The sequence below is a fragment of the Pipra filicauda genome, unplaced genomic scaffold, assembly GCF_003945595.2.
Source record: "Pipra filicauda isolate LSUMZ 115617 unplaced genomic scaffold, ASM394559v2 scaffold233_size1220752_pilon, whole genome shotgun sequence".
In the NCBI taxonomy this organism is placed as follows: Eukaryota; Metazoa; Chordata; class Aves; order Passeriformes; family Pipridae; genus Pipra; species Pipra filicauda.
In genome coordinates, this window is record NW_024104347.1 from 93,174 (window position 1) to 113,602 (window position 20,429).

Here is a 20,429-nt window from a genome sequence, read left to right on the forward strand (position 1 = left end):
AGGGCAAAATCCTTCTGAACAGTAAAAATATGGTGAGGACCATATATTTGCACCCTCCTGACCAGTTGTTTGTCTAATGACACAATGTCTGTGTCTACCCACTTTCTAATGCCTATGATGTTTAGTCCATAAACTGCTATTCAAAAGCCCTAAAGTATGATTTTTATTTTTTCCCCTGTTGAACATTTTGAAAGTAGTCAAAAGCACTGCTTGGATATAATGCATAGAACTATTGTAAGTCTAAAAGAATTCATGCTTCTAAATACCTCTAGTACTTCTAATAAATGTTCTCTCTGCTCTCCTGGAAGGAAACCATGTGTTGAGGAAAGAGGCCCAATTATATCCAGTTTCGAAACTACCTTGCTCTGATGCTCTAAGTTTGCACCTGCTGCCGGTTGTCTTCAGAGGTTTTTTTTCCCATGAGACCTGCAGAAATGCTAGAATAGCTTTTCTCCTCAATATCAGTATTGGTCCAATTTTCATAGAGATTTTTGCCATGGAAGTTATGCACTGAAGAGAAATTGTATCTGCTGTATTTCCAGGGTAAAAGACATCAAGGGTAGCAGAAAGGGACAGAGAGAACAGCCTGATTCTCTCTTAATCAAATTTTCCCATGCTGCTAAGGCAGTTTTGCTTTAACTCCTGACCTACAATTATAATTGGCTTCTATGATAACTTTATTTTCAACATAAACTTTTTAACACTGACACTGATTGCAATTATGAAGGCTAACAAAGCCTTTTTTAAAGGACTGAAATAGGTTTATGGAATCAAACTGTTTGAATGCTGATGTTTTGGAGTTTGGGAAAAGACAGAAGCCTTTGGGAAATATTTATGCACTTCTTTTTAAATGTTGTACTTTTGAAGGAAGCTGTAATGATGGGCTAGGAGACAAAAAACTTACTTTTATTCAGAACTCATATACAACAAGACATATTTGTGGTATGGAAGCTCTTAGACTCCGGTCACCTGAGGTTTTGTTAAGCTGATGGAGGAATTGGAGCAGGGAAGAAGGATAGAGGAGACTGTACAGTTTTCTGTGTTTTCTTCTGGTTGCAGTTTCTAGTGACCAAATGTTTATTCTGGGACATGCTATGTCATCCAGGGGGCTGAGGCACATCCCTGTCAGAGTGGTCCATTCTGACATGTAGTCTCCAAACCTCCTTCACAACTCCCTAAGCCTTCCATATATATTTTTAGCAGGATTTGTTGGTTGGTTTTAAAAACCCTACTATCTTTGCATGGTACACCCTTTGCAAAGGTATTACCGGAGGTATGCTCTACAGTGTTCAGACTACTGTTGACTGTAATTTAAGGTATATATGCTTAAACTACCCTAAATTATTACCTAAATTAGGTTCTGCTAACACATCATTTCATAAAGTCCTGATGACTTCAATAATTTACTCTGGATGAGTAGCAAGGCACAGAGAAGGATTTTTGATTCTGGAAATTGCATTTCTTACACGTTTTTTTCTAAATTCCAAAGTTCTTGTGCTGTGAGACATGCTGTAATTTGTATAGGGTTTGCAATTAATTTCTTAATAGTGAAGATGACAACCCCTAAGGAAGTTCTTTACAGGAGATATTACCCATTCCTCACAGGGCTCTGGGTGACTGCAACTGGGAGGCAGCTGTGTTATTCCAGCAGCTTCAGGCTATCTGTTTTCTCCTTCTGCACCAAACTGGCAATGGGCGTGCTTCTCAGCAAAGTGTAAATACTCAACTCATCTGATATGTGCCACTTCAGCTTTTTCTCTGTATTTCTGGGTGGAGTATGCTTTGCTATGACTTAAGGAAGAAAAAGGAAGAAGCTAATCACACTCAAGCTGTGCTTTCCTGCCTGTATATAAACATTAAGAATCTTCCAAGCGTCTCAGGTTCCAGTTTGTGATGCTCAGGGCTTTCACATTCTCCCTGATAACTTCATAAAAGCAAGAAATGGAGCTGTTTGTTCAGGATCCTGTTGAAATTCATAGCCCTGTCATCCAAACAAAGCAATAGACTGTTCTAGAGGGAAGTGATGTCCTTGAAGCCATCTGGCATTCACAAGGATTTGCAGTGAAATTTTGTAGTAAGGAAGAGATGCTGAAGAAAATTGCTGGGCTCCATCTGTAGTTAGTGGGAAGAAAAAGACATATTTGTTCCAAGAACCACCAAGCCGGACTTTGGGGAATGGTCTCACAAAGACAGCTCTAGAGGGAACTTGGGAGGACTGAGTGATGCATGTGGCTTTTAGGTGTCAAAAGTAAATGGTGTGAATTTCTTCCGCCTCCATCCTGAGCTGGGTGTTTCGTAAAAAACTTTTTATGGAGGGAAATTTTAGCTTTGAAACTTTAGTGGAATGCAATTATGCCAGTAATGAGCGGTTTGTTTGCAGCCTCCTGTTTTGCAACTTAATAAAAACATGCAGGAAACACCTTCACTGTGCAAGAAATTAACAGAAAGGGAATGTGTTTCTGGGCCTGGCTAAATAAATCAGTACTTGGTGTTTATGCCTTCTTTCAAGGGTTTTTAAATATAAAGTATTGCCTGAAGTGGGGACTGTGTGGGCTAGTTTTCCCTGCCTGAGTGCCTAACCTAGCCTTTCTCCAAAGCATGAGAAACTGCACTAGCTCTAACGGGACACGGTGAGTGTTGTCTTTTTTCTTATTTTCTTTCTCTTCACCTTGTAGGTATACAAGCTTCAGTTAGGAAGTTTCAATTCCCTCCCATATCCCTCTGGAATGTCTGGACTACTGGACTATTGGATATACATGCTGGCACCTACTTCTGCTGTGTTTATACCAGCAGATGATTTTTTAAAATTAAACAGACAGTTGATAACAGCAGGTGAATTCCAGGAGCTGAGAACAGACACCATCTTATGCTGCCCACTGCTGTATTACAATGACTAGGGATCACTGCATACACTGCCAGCTCACCCTTGGCCGAGAGGGGCACTACGGTTCTTTTATCCCAAGCTCCAAAGTTTCTCTGCATTGAAGGCAAGAGCTAAAGTATTTATGCTTTCTTTGGAATGCTGCTCAATTCCAAAATTTGAGAATATTTGTCAGGTACTTTGAGGTCTACAGAGGGAAAATTCAGTAGAAATGCCCAGGCTAGGTCTTATCTGTTGTAAGTTTTTGTCAAGCTATACATGAGGGATGGGGAATAGCTGCAGAGATTAAAGTACGAGCCTCTGTTCACTTGAGCTGCATGGCATCAATTCTCTCCTGCTAGGTAACATTGTATGGTAAAAAAGCCATACCTGGCCAGAGGCATTCATGTTGGTAGAAAGTAAAACTTTAAATAAAACTCATGTGAAGAGTGAGTTGTTTATCATCTTTCTTAAGTGTACTCTTAAATATCATTCTGCTAACACTTCCCCTTCTTTTTATTAAGAGAGTCACTTTTTTGGAGCAGGGTGCTATGTTTCAGTCTTAATAGTGCTATATTGATAACGGACTTCTGTACACTAACGGGAAAAGAAAAATGGTGGATGTTTGGATAAGGCTAATTAATAAATCCTAGAAAGACAATAACTCACTTGAAGTGAGGCATATCTACAGCTGGCACCTTGACTGTAAGGGAAAATGAACCTATAAAAGCAGTAACGGTAATCCTAACAGTAGGAGGGGGAAATCATAACCACACAGGACACCAGGTCCAGAGGGAGTGAAAAAAGACAGTGCTTGGCTGGATCCTGCATCTCAGGACTCTGGGGGCTGCATGTAAGTTTGCAGCTGTCCTTCAATGTCCTTTTATAACTTCCTTTTTGCTTAGGAAGGATCCAGTTAAGATATATTTTTCCTGCCTTCAACTCCTTGCTACCTTGCAGCTGCAGGATGTGGGCAAGAGCCTGGATGAAAAGTTGTGATATGGCAAGCTTGGCTCCCATGGTAGCCCGGTACTGGGGGTTATAAGAAACCTCAGGCTGGCCTTGGGGTAAGACAGAAAAATTATGCAAAGACCTTTTCTGCTTCACTCCATAGTCTTTGTATGGCATGGTTTCCCCAGATGGCAGGGTTGGGAATGGGGTTTGTTTCATCATGATTTTCACTCTCATTTCATTTGCCAAGTTTTTTCTAATTGTGTCCTTGCAAAAGACCTGCAGCAAAAAATCCAGGCATGCTTTCTCTGCATTCCTAGGCTGCGAGTTCATACTTTCATGCACCTATCTTCTGGTACCGCGTGGTAGACAGGCAGGAATTTCTGCTATGAAGGAGTCCCTCTTTGAACAGGAGGCTCTTTTAACTTGGCAAGGCTAAGCAAGGCACCGTATTGCTCCACCTGACTGATTTGGAGTTTCTCGTGGGTGTGAAACAAGGCAACTAAAGCATCGATTTTGCCTTTGGACTTCCCCCTGCAGCTTTCCTCCAGCTGAACTGACAGCACACTCAGCGGAGAAGCTGCCGAAATGTTGGAATCCATCAATGCTTCCAATGCGTGTTGGAGTGCTTCTCCATCGACTGCTCTTTCTCAGTGTGGAAAATGTCATTACATTGGGTTGTATGAGGATCAGGTGTGGGAGTCAACACATGCAGAGTGTTAGCTCACAACATAAAACTGGTCCATAAAATCCTGCCATACTTTTGAACAGGGGGCACTGCCAGTGGCTGGGCAGCATGGTGGGGTTTGTTTGCATGGCTTGATCATTCCGAGGTGGAGGGGAGCGTGCAGTTGGAAGTGTGGGGCAAGGCAGTGATGTTCTAGACAGCAGCTTTCTCCAAACTGCTTTCACCATGGCACAGAGCTGGCACCATGCACCATAAAAACATCACTGAGGAGTGTCTAGAGAACCCTGTCAGGCTATGCCCACTGGTGGGAGACCTCACTGTTAAAGGCTGGATGTGGGTTTTCAGCTCACACACAGTTTTTCCCAGGACTGTACAGAGGAGATTGGCTGCTGCTTTGCTTTGCACACATGTTTGAAATCTGCAGCTAGCAAATAGAAAACCCATTGGCTTTGTTTGCAGCTGATTGCAGAACATGTTCTCTCCCTGTGTTTTACGGGGTCAGAAAAAAACTATTTTGAAGTGAGTATGGTGGGAACCAGGCAACCTCACACTAAGTTATCAAATCCAGGCAAGGACTTAAAGCAGAGCAGGTGCTTCTCCTTCCCTTTTGTTTACTTCTGACTGTAAACCTTCTCCTGCCACATGTCCTAGGAGGCCAAGAAAGCAGGAGAAAACTTACTAATATGTAGCTGCTGAGCATAAGCAATTTAAATGTATAGCTTCAAAAAGAAAGCTTTGTTTCAGGCTGCAACAGGGAAACCCACAGCCTCAGAGGCTGCAGGGCAGGGACAGGGCTGGAGGGGACCTGTCTGGTTCCTGCAGTGCTGCGTTTCTGTCCTGATCCTGCAAAATTCCCACGAGTGTTTGGGCAGACAAGCGGCCAGGCTAAGTGGCAAGGATCAGTTTTTGTACATTAAGACCTGTTTGGCCATAGTACTGGTCAATGAGGGAAAGAGGCAGAAGACTTTGCAGGAGCCAGAGCAGAGTGCAGCAGCCTGAAACAGAGATGTTGGCTCTAGGGCTAAAGCCATCATTTAGATTGACCAAAGAAGGCCAATGGCACCCTGACTTGTATCAGCCTTAGTGTGGCCAGCAGGACCAGGGCAGCGATTGTCCCCCTGTACTCAGCTCTGGTGAGGCCACACCTCAAATCCTGTGTTCAGTTTTGGGCCCATATCTACAAAAAAGACATTGAGGTGCTGGAGCGACTCCAGAGAAGGTCGATGGAGCTGGAGAAGGCTCTGGAGCACAAGTCTTATGAGGAGTGGGTTAGGGAACTGAGGTCTTCTAGCCTGGAAGAAAGGAGGCTGAGGGGAGACCTTATCACTCTCTTATCACTCTCTATAACTACCTGAAAGGAGGTCAAGGTCCTGATGAGGTAGGGGTTGGTCTCTTCTCCCAAGGGACAATCAATAGGACAAGAGGGAATGGTCTCAAACTGCACTAGGATGGGGTTAGATTGGATATTAGAAAAAATTTCTTCAGGGAAAGGGTTGCCAAGCATTGGAATGGGCTGCCCAGGGAAGTAATTGAGTCACCATCCCTGGAGGTATTTGAAAAACCCGTAGGTGTGATGCTTAGGGATAGGGTTTAGTGGTGGACTTTGCGGTGTTATGTTAATAGTTGGCCTCTATGATCTTAGAGGTCTTTCCAACCCAAATGATCCTATGACTCTCCTTTAAAAGAGAAATACCCCAAACCTACATCCCTGTGGCATGCCACCTAAGTGCCTGGGGCAGCAATGGACACTAGCATCTCGCATGCTCCCTCATCCTCCCGCTCCCACCCATCTCTTGGGGCTGGGTTTTTACCTGGCTGGGGTGGAAGCCATCGACTGGTTCAATCAGCTGCCAGGGCTCACCTCCCATCTTGCGCCACTCCTCAGCCGCTGCAAATAATGTAAGCAGAGGGGTTATCACGGTGAACGCGTAGACGCCCGCCTGGAGGTGTACCCCCCTCTTCTGCAAAGCACCGCTGGTATTTTCAAGCACATGACAGCTCTGCATGAAAATTATGATAATTCGCATAAAGTTGTCAGAGCCAATAGTGTGTGCAATCCCCTCTCCTTGGGGCAGTATTTAAGACTTTATTGTTAATTTTTTTTCTCTGCGATCTTTATGCAAGAAAGCGCTTTGAACATAAATGATCGTAAAACAATTTGCTTTCCCTCCCAACTAAGATGGATGCTATACCAAGTAAAGCTGTAAATTATTTAATACTGATTTAATACTTTTACATTTGCCATGTTAGTTGCATCCCCAAGAATGCAAAAAAAAAAAAAAAGATAAAGAAAACAGTGCTTTTTAGAGAAAAAGATGGCAACAATATTCACATGGACTGAAGTCTGTAGGAATGACTGTCATTTTTTGTTACTTCTCTTCTGAGCAGTCTTTTTCTCAACTCTAACAAAATAACCTTTTGAATTACATAAGCGTGACATTCAATGCAAATGATGCTGTGCTATAAGCCCTGGAGCCATTAGAGAAGTAAAAAGCTTTCTCTCTTCAAAAGGGCTGTGGAGTGATCAAACATGGGACTAGTGGATATGGCATTAACAGACTGTAAATTCAATAATTCCTTTTATAATGACAGATTAAGAATTCTTAATAGCATTATGCAAGCATCCTGTCAGGAGGAAAATGTTCTCCATTCAAGCACAGTTTTGATTTAGATTAACCACTGTATTTTGGACCCTGGCTATTGTGTCGAAAAGTGGTGTCTGAGTCCCCATGCTAACTTCGAATTCACAAAAAGGCAACATTCCTGCTTTGACTATAGAAACCCACTTGAGATGCTTCAGTCAGCTCCCAAAGTAACCTGTTTCAAGACACAGGGTTTGGAGCTTTATTTCAAACTTGCATTATGTTGGGCACAACACATATTCACCTTAGATTACACCGCAGAACACTCATATAGATGAACAGAGTGAACTTGCGTAACTCCTCATGTATACGATGTTCTACATGGATTAAGAGGCTTGTGTACTGTGTTTTACTTTGTAGAGGGACTACAGCTCCAATGCCAGAAATAGCGAAGGGATAAGGATAATAAGGTTTGTATCAAGATATGTCAATTCAGACTATTATACTTGACCTTCAAAAGTCCTAGAGCAATCGAGCAAATAACCACCAATTGGATATGTCCAGAATTTGTGTTAAAAATGACTATTGCCTTGGCTAGACTAGACTAGAGTTTGCTCCCATCCACACCAAGAAAAAGTCCAAAAAACAACACATATCCCACCATTTATTACACTGCTTCTTAAAGGAATGACTGATTTCCAAGGGCAACGTGTGATCTTGAATGTCCACCTAAATCTAAGATAAATGCTAGTATGCTCCAATATTACTTTGACAAAGCTTGGAGCTGCTATGCACATATATATGCCCAGGCCAGCCTGAAATCAATGAAGTCATCACAGAGTGCAACCACTGCTAAATATTTGATGTCTGGAGAGTTTCATGGAGGATTTGTGCTTGCTTCAGAAAGAGACCAGAAAAGTAGGTCAGCAGCCTTAGCTGGCTTTTGAGCACACTTATGATCTGACAGCTTTTCTGACGGCAAGCTCGAATCGTTGGCTCCAGGGCTGCAGGAAACTTTGCAGAGTGTCTTTCAAAGCTGATGTTTGTGTATGCATGTGTGATTTTGTTTACTTCATTAATTTAACACGATGTAATCAAGATCAGCAAATTGTATTAAGATGTTTCTTTTTGTGAAAGCAAATAAATTACTTAAGGTTAATAATTTAAGTTATTAAAGTAATTTGCCTACCCAGCAGGTAGTTCATTTCAAATCCGAATGACTTTTTAAATATTAAGTAGCTGAGGCAAAAGCTGCAAAGAGACTTGGACACTCTGAAACTCTGTGCTGCAATAATCAACTTGGCAGTGGAGTCCACCTCTCTGAGAGGAACTTTTGGACAGAAAGACTCCCTCTCCTATCCTCACTTCTTTACCTCCTCCTTCTCCATATGGTCTTCATGAGACCCAGAACCAGTTTCCTGAAGTGGGTCATGCAGGATAAAATAAGTTTTTGAATTTTTATAGGATTTGGCTGCAAAATGAGTTTTTAATAATCTTAGGTGCCTTGGCAGCTTCGTGCTTTCGAGGACAGCCAGGCACTGATGGGGAGAGGTGTAAGAGATGTACACTTTAAAGTACTGACAGGGTGCTTCTGTCCCTTCATGGCTCCAGATTTAGCTGTCTGTGTGCTGGGATTTAAAATATAATACCCAGACTAAATTTTTCAATAAGGACCAACACAGAACTTTGAATATAAAAAGAGGGAAATGAAGATTAAGTTTATTTTCCAATTATTATATACTATTTTTGGAACATAAACATTCATGCTATTGGGGAGAGCTGTCAGGTGGCCAGGGCTGGAGCTCCTGCTCTGTGAACAGAGGCTGAGGGACAGGTACGATCCCTTCTGGCTAAGAACCTGTGAGGAGGCAATGAGGATGGGGCTAGTCTTTTCACAGCAGTGCACAGTAGGAGAGGGAGAGACAATGGGCATAAGTTGAAACATGGGAGATTCAGGCTGAAAAAAGAAGCCTTATCCCTTTCCCATCACTGTCTAACTACTTGAATATGCTGCCCAACTCAATCTGTCACCTCATGCTGATTCTTATTTTGAAAAAGAAGGAGTATGTTTCTCCTTATGATGAAGCTGGACTGATGCTGGGTGATGCCTCAAGCTGGATTCCTGTGCTTTTTGCAAGGAAAGCCCAGCTCAGAGGGATCCAGCGACAGATGTCTGTCCCCAGTCCCACAGGGACACTGTCTGCTGATGCTCATGGTAACAACAAAAATATCCTGTTTTTTTTAATTCAAATGTCAGTTGCAGAAGAATGATTTAGGTAATACGCTTACCTAATGTCACTAAAGACCACAGAAGGACAAGTTTCGTAAGCTCTTCAAGTCAAAGTAGATGTTTAAAGAAACATAGGAAAGAAGCCAGTTATTCCTGGGAGAGGTGCTTCTACTTTTGAGATCAGTGAGTTAGGAGAGCGTGGCTGTGTTATTCACAGAAAAACGGATGATAAAAGTTCTCCTTCCTGAGGCACTGGTCATCCCAGAGGAAGCAATATGAAGCCTAGTCAGTGATATAGTAAACTACAGCTCATGAAGACCACCTTCACCATTGCGGGTATGAATCTCCAGCCTAGATGACCCACTATAAAAGCCATGATCAAAAATATAACCAAATCTTATGGACCAATATAGGTTCGAGATTTCTTTTTTCCTTCCCCAGCCTGAAAAACTGCAGTGGACAACCAGGAGGCATTTTTAGCAGAGGCATATCTGCTCTGCCTTGCCCATTGCCACCCAAGAGAAAGTGGCCTGTGTGCTGTGCATCGCTGGGGTTGTGGGTGCTGGCAGCTGGGAGCAGCACGGAGGTTGTGGTGCCCAGGCTGGTGGTGGGGTCTTGTCTCAGCAAAGGTCCATGGCTACTCTCCATTCAGGGAAGATGGGAGATGGCATCAAATGTCCCCCCCTTGACCACATCCCTGCCACCAGGATCACCTAGGCTGGCTGACTATTCTGCCCTTTTCCTGGTACAGAGCTAAAATATGAGGACCATATTAGCAGCTTAGCACCTGACTAAATGTTTTGTAAGAAAGGCAGGAAAAAAAGCAACTTACTTTGTCTCAGTGGGAAATCCATGTAGAAAATATCAAAGTTGGCAAATTTCTCAGATTTCGCTATTTCTTTCAGGACATTGGAAAGTTGTAACGCTCTCTGCAAAAAATCAGAAGATTTAATGACTATTCATTGCTATTTATGCTGCTTTGTATGGATTCAGCTTTCATCACCGAAGTGCAGCCAGGAATTTGATAGCTAATATTGCTCTTTCAGCTGGGGGAAAGGAGGTGAAATGGGGCTCTTTGTCATAACATGAACTTGCACGAACACCACCAGCCTTTGAGCTACCCAGTTCATCATGCAACATGTCATTGCAGGTTATTGAGGCCTCAGCTGATTTTGTAAGTTTAATACAGCATATGCTTATTTTACTGGAGACCTCTTTTAGTAGTGTCCCTAGGCTTATATAAATATTCTGAACTTCTCAGTTTTGGAGCCTCTTGATGAGTGGCAGCCCAGTAATTTTCATTTCTTTTAAAGAAACCCAAAACATTTCTGCAACAGAAATGTTCTGTTTTCATATTGTCCTTCCTGCTACTATGTTGTGGATGCTAATGCTTATCTATGTAGACCAAATTCCACCCCTACTTTCAGCAGAGTAAATTACCTTCATTGAGTGTCTGCCTAACTGATACATCCAGTGTAATTTCTACAGCCATAACAGAGATCAGGATCTCCTAAATATTTAAATTGTGCAGTTTGGATAATAACATAGACAATTAGTTTCAGACAAGGGCTCAAAAAGATTAATTCATACCCTGCAGGCATATGCATTGTTCATGGACGGGAGTTACATGTACTCTATATTCTGTATTGTTGGTATGAATATATAAACTGTAATCCTGCAAAGATTTAGGAATCTGTTTAATTGCCTTCTCTGAAGTCAAGAGGGACAGGGCATAAAATGAAATACATATGCAAGCTTTGGTTAAATTAAGGCAATATTTTGTTGTTTAGTGAATGCAAATATTAATACAACTGTACACAGAGATGATACCTTTGATAACATTTGGTTACTGTCTCTTTTACATGACTGCAGGGGATTCCTGGAATTAAAAATCAGTTTGTACCATAACAAAATAAGTGGCTGGTATTATGTGTCATTCACTTCCGCAGCCAGATTTTTAGGGTGAGTTTTAAGACATCTCTGTCCTGTCTGTTCCCATTCCTGCACTGAGCCTGGATGCTCCTTGGTCACATCATCTGACGATTAAGTCCACAGAAATGTGTCTGAGGAAGATTAGCACAAATCCCAAATGAAAAAAGGGTAAAACTCTTGCTCTCAGGACCCGCTCCCATTGGCAGCAAAATCTATGCAGCCAGCTTGTCATACCAACAGCTACTTGATTCACAAGCCTTTTATTCCTTATCAGGTATGTTTTCTTCTTAAAGAACATGAACCTGAACAGTTTTGTCTCAGGGAGATCACATCCCTTGAGAATAAATTTGGACAGCTGAGAGGTTATAACAGGAATACCTTTACGAATCCTTCACTTGAGCATGCTGCCTCCCAGAGCCTGAGAGGCATTTGAAAGGATGGGTGCAGATGTTTCCTCATTTTCTTCTCATCGTTGGAAGAAAAAAGTGTGCTGAGGTAACTGGGCTTATATCCTCAATGTATGTGCAAGAGGGTGGCCCCTGTTGTTGAGACTTACCTCTGAGGTCAAATTCCTGAGGGTCTCATTGGGGGTCAGCCAGCCGCTGCAGGGGCTCACCTGGGCAGGCATGGGGAGAGGGGCTTTAGTAGGGGGCCAAAAGGAAAAGGGGACTAGTAAGCTACAGCCAGACACCTTACCTGGAGGCAGTCAAGGAAAGAATAAATTTGACTGTATGTGACATCCCTGTTCAGCTGCCCTGCAAAGCACAGAGAGGGAAAGTTCATGTGCCTGATGGCCAAATGTATCTTCATTTTTCAGGTCTGTGAATTCCCATGCACTACACCCCTGGGAGGGGAGAGGCACCCCAGGAGCACCACCCCACTTCCCACCCTTGGGTTACCCTCCCACCACCATAGCTGGGGTGCAATAGAGGTGGCACCAATGCATTCCTCCTGCCAAGTGTCCATGTCTCCATGCTTTTGCTTCTCCTGCATCCCTCTCCTGCCTTTCGTAGGTGATTTGTCTCGCACGTGGGGTTAGTCATCACAGCCTATGCCAATTTCCGAAGCGCACGACTGATATGTTTTCCATTAACGTGTCTCTCACTCGCGACAGAAATGCAGGGTTTGCAAAGTAGAAGGATGCCTGTGTACACTCGCCTTTACCTCACAGAGGTTAGCCTTAAAAGGGAGAAACAATTTTGCTGTCATTGAGGGAACTGGATGTGTTTGTGTGGGTGAGCAAATTCAAGCACCAAGTCAAACACCAAGCTGACATTCCCTAAAATTCACTGTGCTATGCAATAGCCTGGCTTGCTGAGAAAATTCTCCATTTTCTCGATCTTTTTGCTTCTTTGGTAGCTACAGCTAAGATGGGAATTAAATGGCCACTCAGCTGTCTGAGTTTGTAGCGCACTGATCATTATGTAAGACTTTGCAGTTCCTAAAACAACAATAAAAATTTCATATTTCAGTACTGCATAAATATCAAAGTATAATCACTCCCAAGGGAAATGGGCTCCTCAGGTTGCTTTACAGTGGCTCCCTGATACAGATGTGATTCATGCCTATCACACAGCTGCCCATCATCCAGCAGCAGTATCAGCTGCCCAGGGAACAAATGAGGAGAAGTTCAAAGATCTAGTGTCACTCCTGGATATTAGGAATGTCCCAGACCCCTATAGCCTGAAGCACCTGGCCCTGGGATGGGCTGTCAGGAGGACTAGGGATTTGGCTGAAAGCCAGACTGGTGTCTGGTCACGCCTGACTGACTGGCAGCCAAATAGGGAAACCTGCTCACAGCTCATTGGAGAATCTGCCAGAAGGGATCCTTTGCTGCAAAACATGTTGCTTAGGATTAATTGGGTCCCTTTAAGGCAAATCAGCCCCTCTGAAAGATTTCCAACTGGTTCTGTAGTTAATCACTCCTGATTTGGCTGGTGCCAAAAAATGCTATGTGTTGTCTCTGATAATTAGATATCCAGTAGAGGAACCATCCCTGTGATAAACATGCGCTCAAGGAGAGAAATGGGTTTATGTGACTAAAAAGTAATTATCGCAGGTTTCCCTTGCCCTGAAAGGGGCAAGAGTTTCTCTCTTTTTTTTTTTTTTTTTTTTTTTTTTTTTTTTTCCATTGGTAGTAGTATGGTGCTTATTAGAGAAAAATATAACAAGGTATTAGGAATAGAAATGGAAAAGATATGGACCCACCGGCAGTGATTGGGGAATCTTGGGGAAACCACAGCACAGATTCTGCTGACAGCTGTGGTTGCCAAAATCATCTGCATTTGTGATCTACCATTTTAATGATGTAGTTTAGCTTCTCTCTTTTTTTGCTGATGAGAACAAAGATGAAAACAACTTCTTGCTTGTTAGATGCAAAAGAGATTCCTTTACACAAATACAAATAAGTACATGTTTTTGGTCTAAAATTTGGCAGTGGAATGGTATCTTGTACACACTCTTGACTCGAGACCAAGGGACTTGCTTCTGTTGCCGTAAAAACTTCCTTTGCTACCTGCATAAAGTATTTCACATTCTTTATGTACTGCATGGTGCTATGAACTTGCAGAGAAGGGGTTCTGCAACCAGCTTCCAAGCTTCCCCACCCCCCAACATCCCGCATTCCCAGGGAAATGTTTCTACACTGACCTCAGAGGCACAGCTATCAGACTAACCAAGGATGGAATGTCACACTTCAGTGCAAATGAATGAAGCCCCCTGAGATGACATTCATCCTTGCTGCTTGGCACAGGATGAAGCCAAGGAGCAAGTGGTCTGCTAATGGTCAGATGTACAGCTTCATTCACACCCTGAGATGACAGGCTCCCAAAGGCAGCCTGCAAATCTCTGAAAAAAAATGCCCCAAAGCTCTTTACAGCAACTACACTCTGAGGGAACGGCCCAAAATGCGCCTGCACATGGTGTGAGGTTTCAGCCATTACACCTGTAGGTAGTGTAGAAGGTGGCAGGCACCCAGGAGGAAAATTTATTTCTCTAATATATAACCAGTCTTTTGCAATCCCCTGACTTAATCTTCTGTCCTGGTCCACATCCAATTTTACCATAACATCCACCAAACAGTGAATGGAGGTGTTAACTAAATGTCCAGCTCCACCTGTAACAACAATCAGGATTAAGTGCAGGCAGGCTGTCCATGATTTCGGGCCAAGGCTGAGGTAGAACATCTTGTTTCCACATCTACAGAATGTGGTGAGGCTGTTTTGGAGCTGAGTAGGTCTCGCTAGTGGGGTAACAGGGCAGGATAGGGATCTGTCCTGTCATGCAGTGGGGATGGTAAGAACTGTCATTCTGACTTTGCTGCACAGCCAATATCTGACTCATATTTCTCAGATCTTCGCCACTCTGTCAGGTTTGCTTGAAATTCTTAATAGATCCATAAATTATTTAGAGAGCAAAGGCAACATGAGCAGACAGACAACCAGGAGGAGCCCCACAACACCTCATATTTACCTAGGGGATGGTATCTGTCATGCAGGTTATCCCAGAGGAAGCGACCATCTACCAAGCCTGTTAAAATCACATGGCTGCCGTTTGGAAGACGGGAGTCCAGGTATCGCAGAGCTTGCATCACGTTGGAGAGCATTTCTTTGGGTGTAGTCATGTGGGCCAGTGTGTCACGGTTCCTAAGGAAGAAGATGCCAATAGGACATTGAGTCAGGCAATGCTGTGGCCCCAAAAAGGCACCTGAAACAGTGCCATTTTCTTTATTTGCTGCACTTCCACATTAAGTCAGATAAATAAAACCTTATAAAAATGATGCCATGTGTTCTGGTTTCTCATCGATATTGCCAAAATCAGATGTGATATAGAAACCTCCCTCCCTTGGTGTAATCTGTCTCTCTAAAAACACAGATGCGTTCCTTTTTTATAGAGTGGACTCCTTTCGTGGGTTAACCCCAGTGGGCAGCTAAGCACCACAAAGCTGCTCACTCGCTTCGCCCCCACTCCACCCAGTGAGACAGGGGAAGAAGAAAGACAGAGTAAAAGCAAGAAAACTTAGGGGTCAAGATAAAAAAAACAAAACAAACCAGTTATTGTTCAGAAAGTGAAGGAAAAAATAGAAGGAGAGAAGAAGCAAGCTAAAGAAGGAATGCAAAGACAATCCCTCATCACCTCCCGGATAGACCAACACCCGGCCAGTTGCTGAACAAAAGATGGTTAACCTCCCTAAAATGCCCTCTTCTCCCTCTTCATTGCTGAGCATGATGTTACACGGCACGGACTTTCCCTTCAGTCAGTTTGGGTCATCGTCCCAGTTGTGACCCATCCCAGCCTCTTTTGCAGCCCCAATCTATTCACACAGGGGGCAGAATGAGGAACAGAGAGGGCCCCAATGCTGTGCAAACACTAGACAGCAACAGCTAAACCAGTATTGTGTTATTAGCATTGATTTTGTCAAAAAATCTAAACTGCAATGAAGAAAATTAACTCCATCCTAGCCAGGCCCAGCACACTTTCATAAAGAAAAAAGGCTTAGATCACCTACTGGAATTATAGTTTGCAAATGAGTTAGTTTTTATTTACAGTGCAGAGAGGCAAATCAGAGCCATGAAGCCAACTATGACCACATGTTTTGTGGCTCACTGTCAGGCATGAACCTCTTCAAGCCAGAGTCCCAGGCTCAGGTTTATGCTTCCTCTCTTGCATTTAGCTGTAATTGCTGCAGGAGAGGTGGAGGGAAATTAAATCCTGAAGTTGAAATATGTTTCAATTTATATAAGAAAAACAAGCAACCAAAACCACCCCAGGCTGCCTAGAGAACACTACTCTAATTATGTTATTAAAACCCCTACTTTATTACAGAAAAAGCATTCACCCATTTTCTCTCTGCGAGCTATTGCCACATTCTCGTGGTGCACATGCCCGTAACAGGGGCTGGAAGCAAGGGAGCGATCACAGCCATAAGAAGGCTGTCCCATCCTAGCAAGAGAGGATCCATGGGTCTCTGGTGTGGGGAGGGACCCCAGCTCCATGACATCTCATTCTGGCAACACCTGGGAGGCAGAGCAGGGCGCACTCTGGGTAAAGGTCTCTCTTTGCCTGGAGATGTGCCATTGGCCTGTCTCAGAGTGAAGAGTCAGTGGGATGGAAATCAGGACACCATTGTAAGTTTCCACAAATGCCGGGAAGTCCATGGTTCCCTTGGGGCACACAAAGCAGAGCATGGAAACCAATAAGTTGCCTTTTTTTTGAATTGGGAAAGGCAATAAAGACATGCGTTTGCACCATAAGCTTTTATAAGAGCCCCCAGACATAGCAGCAAGGGTACCATAGTTGGGATTTGGAGCACATCAACATCTGTGACCACGCATGGCATGGACCAAGCACCTTGGGAAGCAGTCTCTCGTGACAGTTTTCATTCTGTCTCGGTGCTGTGGCTCAGCTGACCAAGGCATTCAGGGAGAAAACCTCAACACCTGCTGGGGACCTGATTGTGCTGCTCAGGAAGAAAGACAGGGGATGTCCTTCCAAGCAGGAAGATTGTACTGATGTTCACCCTCATTGTTTTAGTGGTTCCAACATTTTCTCCTTGTAGGGTAGAAGGGAAGCAATCACCTTAGCAACCAGGAGGCTCCATCCAGGTCCTTTCCATGGGAAAGACTTTATCTCTTTCATGGCTTCCCATGGGTAAGAGAAGGGCAAACCTGGTGCGTGCAGTGCCAGGCAAACTGCTGAGGAATAGGGTCAAATTCTTTGTCGGTGAACACCACAGAAGTAGGAGCTTTCCAAAGCACTGTTGTTCTGTCTCAAGGCATTAGAAATATCTGGGCTCAGATGGGGGGAAAGGGTGCTGAGTCCTGTATGGGACAACCATGTTCCCTAACAAGGATTTGGGATTCTTCAGTGAGCTGCATTTTGCACACAAAATAATAATTGGGCGAGTTTCCTGGATGCAGAAATTTATCTTAATGCAGCATGTGCTGCTGAAGCATTTGAGACTTTCTGATTAGGGAGAACTGAAAAACAGCATTAAGATTCAGGTTTATCCTTGTGACAGCCACCCAAGCAAGCTACTTCTGAGATAAGACTATGGTTTTGCCCTGAAATTACTTCATTTCGCCTACAGGTGTTGCAGCACTTGATTTCAAAATACTGCTCTGATGCAAAGCCTCTACCACAGGTAAACATGTCAGTGTAAGCCAAAATTAATATGACATTCATAATTCCACTTTCTCTTGTCATACACTGTTGAAGTCATGCAGATATTTCAGTCCATCTCTTCACATTTCCTTTCTATGCCAGGTTATGAAATTAAAACTGAACATGAAGAAAGCCATTTTATAGGTATATTAGATTTGAGCTCTGCCAGAAGGACTTCAAGGTGCCTGGATGAGCCTATTTGGTACCATCACCTCATTCTCCTGCAGGTCAGCAGCCCATGAGAGCCTCCGCCCACCTGGGACCTTTGGAAGATGCTATTGCCCTCGGTTCATTGTGTCAGAGCATAGGAAGCAGACGTTAATGTTAAGATTCCCGCTGCATTGGATCTGGGACCCCCACAACACACAAGTACACAGTAAAATTGTTGGATGTGCACAGAGCTCCTGGATATCCTAACATCGTTGGTACTCTAGCTGTGCACACATATAGAACAGACAGCCTCATGCAATCTGTGCTAAGCTTTTCCAGCTCTCCTCTGTCACAGGGACCTCCTCCAGTCCCTTATAACAGTGTCTGGCATAGTCCACACACAGCTCTCCACCCTCCTTCTGCAGTGTTTGTGAGCCTGGCCTGCCACATCCTATAGGGCAGCAACTCCCCCTCCCCCTAACCCCAAATAAATACTTCCCCAGCAAATGTTCCAGCCATCCATCTGCTTTCCAGCCACATGCTGTTACATGCCCAGGGTTTGGGCTGTGGGCACACAGGGCCAGCTGGGGTGTGACATGCCACACACACACATTCACACACGGCACATGCAGGTAGGTGCAGAGCTGGATCCACAGCGGAGCAGTTCAGCTCCAGCTCGCTGCAGAGGGGTGGGATGCCCACAGCATGAGGGCTAGAGGTGTTGCCTGCTCACATACTACTTTTAGGGCCAGAGAGGTGCAGCAGCTCTTTGGTGCTGATAGTCTTACAACAAGGGAGCATTATGCTCTTGCTGGTACTGGTGCCACTTTGCACAAATTCCTTTCCCAGTGGGTCCCTGCTCACTCTGCTTTGCTGCTGTCACCTTTCTGTTTGTTGCAAATGCAATAACTGTAGATCTGTGACAAAGAGGCTGGAGACATGGGGCCTCACCCCAAATGTAACTAATACGTGCATCAACTGCACAACATTTGAGACTTCTGGTGCTTATTATTTTCTTGTCTGATTTTTTTTGTTCTAGGTCTCTGTGTCCCACATTTAAACCTCAGTGGGCTGAGAGATACCACTGCCATCTGTCTTTATTTTTCTAACCCCCCTGTTTGGACACTGCAGTATGGAGACTACGGGGAATGTGTAGCACAGGCTGCCAATTTCACTACCTTTTTCCTCTACAAACATCCATATTATTCATTGCCCCACTCTTTGCACAGGGTGAAATACTCGCATTTTAACAACGCTTTGGCTAAGAGCTGTGTCTCTGATATGCTCAGCACACTGCTCCCTTTTGAAGGCAAGATACAGGATAAGGCCAAGAAGGTTCCATTGTTGCAGTTTAAAGCTGCCCTTGAAGAGGTTTCTATTTGTCAAGCTCTAGGTTTGAAGTCAAGCCCATCAGATGCTCTGCATCCTCTGTAACCGCTCTAGGTACATCAGAGCCAGGGCAGCTACACACAGTGACTGGACACTGAAATCTCTGTCCACTGTACAACTCAATGGAAACAACACATTCTACAGAAGCTGCAGGATCTTTTCTTGCTGAAGCCTGATAGCCTCTTTTGATGCTGTGAACGTTTTGTAAGTAAACAGATAAAAAACAGTAGAGAGAATTTGAGCAAACAAAAATGTCTCTGCCAGGTAATGGATGCTGGGATAAAAAGACAGCAGAATTTCAAGTAAGTAATAAATACTGTTCTGGAAGGTTTTGGAATATACCAAATGGGTAAGGCAAGGTGAAAATGGTTTAAACTTCTGGAAAATTTCTTTTTACTTCAGGCAAGAGCAGAAAGTAGTGTTAGAGACATGGTAAGTGAAAGACATGGCAACCTGCAGAATGAGGAATAAAACAAAGGAAAAAAAGGAGCTTTTAGCAAAGGCAGTGACACAGCAGAATTGAAATATGTACACAAAAGAGCCTAGGCCAAACCTGGGAGAAGACGCCTTGAAAATATCCATGGCAGGAGACATGGACTTCAGCAAAGGTGCCTTTTTTTTTTTTTTTTTTTGAAAGGGGTGGTGGGCTGGGGCAGGGAGGAGAGGGGGGTTTATCACCCTGGTGGTGGATGTAATGATACCTCCATAAGCTTCTCGGTAAACAGATCCCCAGAACAGTCTTGCCAGCAAGTGGTAAGGGGCCTGTGACTGATTTTCCCACTAAGTCAGGGAGTGATGGCATTGCTTTTGAGGATTTGTGTGGTCTTCCACTGACAAGTGTGGTGCTGAGGGCAAATATGGCAGTTTTGGGCAACAGTGCAGAGAGAGCATGAGCACCAGATGGCGAAGATTTCATGGGAGGTTATTTCTGTGTGCTGTCTGGATGTTGCTAGGGCAATGGTGATGTCAGGAAAGGACCTAAAAGGTGGGCCCTCTGGTACCACTTCTGCCCTGGCTGAGGGCTTCCAGGTGCTGCAGTGCCAGGGAAGGTCCTGCCTGGGTTTGGACATCCTCATCTGGAGAACAACACCTGGCAAGCAAAATTTCAACCCATGAACTGCCCGTTAAGAGAAATTGTAGGATACCAAGCCTTGCTATTTTACTGGCCAAGTTTGAATAGCTCCAACTTTATTACACAACGTGCAGGTGAGAGTTTTCAATAGCTTTAGAAGGAAACTCAGCTGAGTGTGTGGCATTTATTAAAATGAGTGTTTTGAAAGTCTCCCTGCACATCAGATATATTTTTTCAACATACAAGAAAAGTTGAAGATTGATCATGGTGAAAATAATGTTGCACTAGCAACAGCACTCAGACCTTCTTCAAAACCAAAACTGCGGTATGGATGTCCTGTGCATTTGCCTGGTTGCAAGGTGTTTTCTGCCCTTCCATACCTGGAGGAAGGGAAGCATCCAGCTAGTGACCTC

The 20,429-nt window shown here is 43.8% G+C and overlaps 1 protein-coding gene across 1 annotated transcript in view; it reads right to left on the reverse strand.

Moving 5' to 3' along the window:
* Positions 1-20,429, reverse strand: part of AOAH (acyloxyacyl hydrolase) — an 81,462-nt gene that overhangs the window by 2,479 nt on the left and 58,554 nt on the right. Inside the window, exons 17-21 of the mRNA XM_027729111.2 lie at positions 14,715-14,887; positions 11,940-11,998; positions 11,800-11,859; positions 10,144-10,240; positions 6,311-6,387 (exon numbers count right to left, since the gene is read on the reverse strand). Of these exons, the coding sequence (XP_027584912.2) occupies positions 6,311-6,387; positions 10,144-10,240; positions 11,800-11,859; positions 11,940-11,998; positions 14,715-14,887 (466 nt within the window). The remainder of the gene's footprint in view (positions 1-6,310; positions 6,388-10,143; positions 10,241-11,799; positions 11,860-11,939; positions 11,999-14,714; positions 14,888-20,429) is intronic.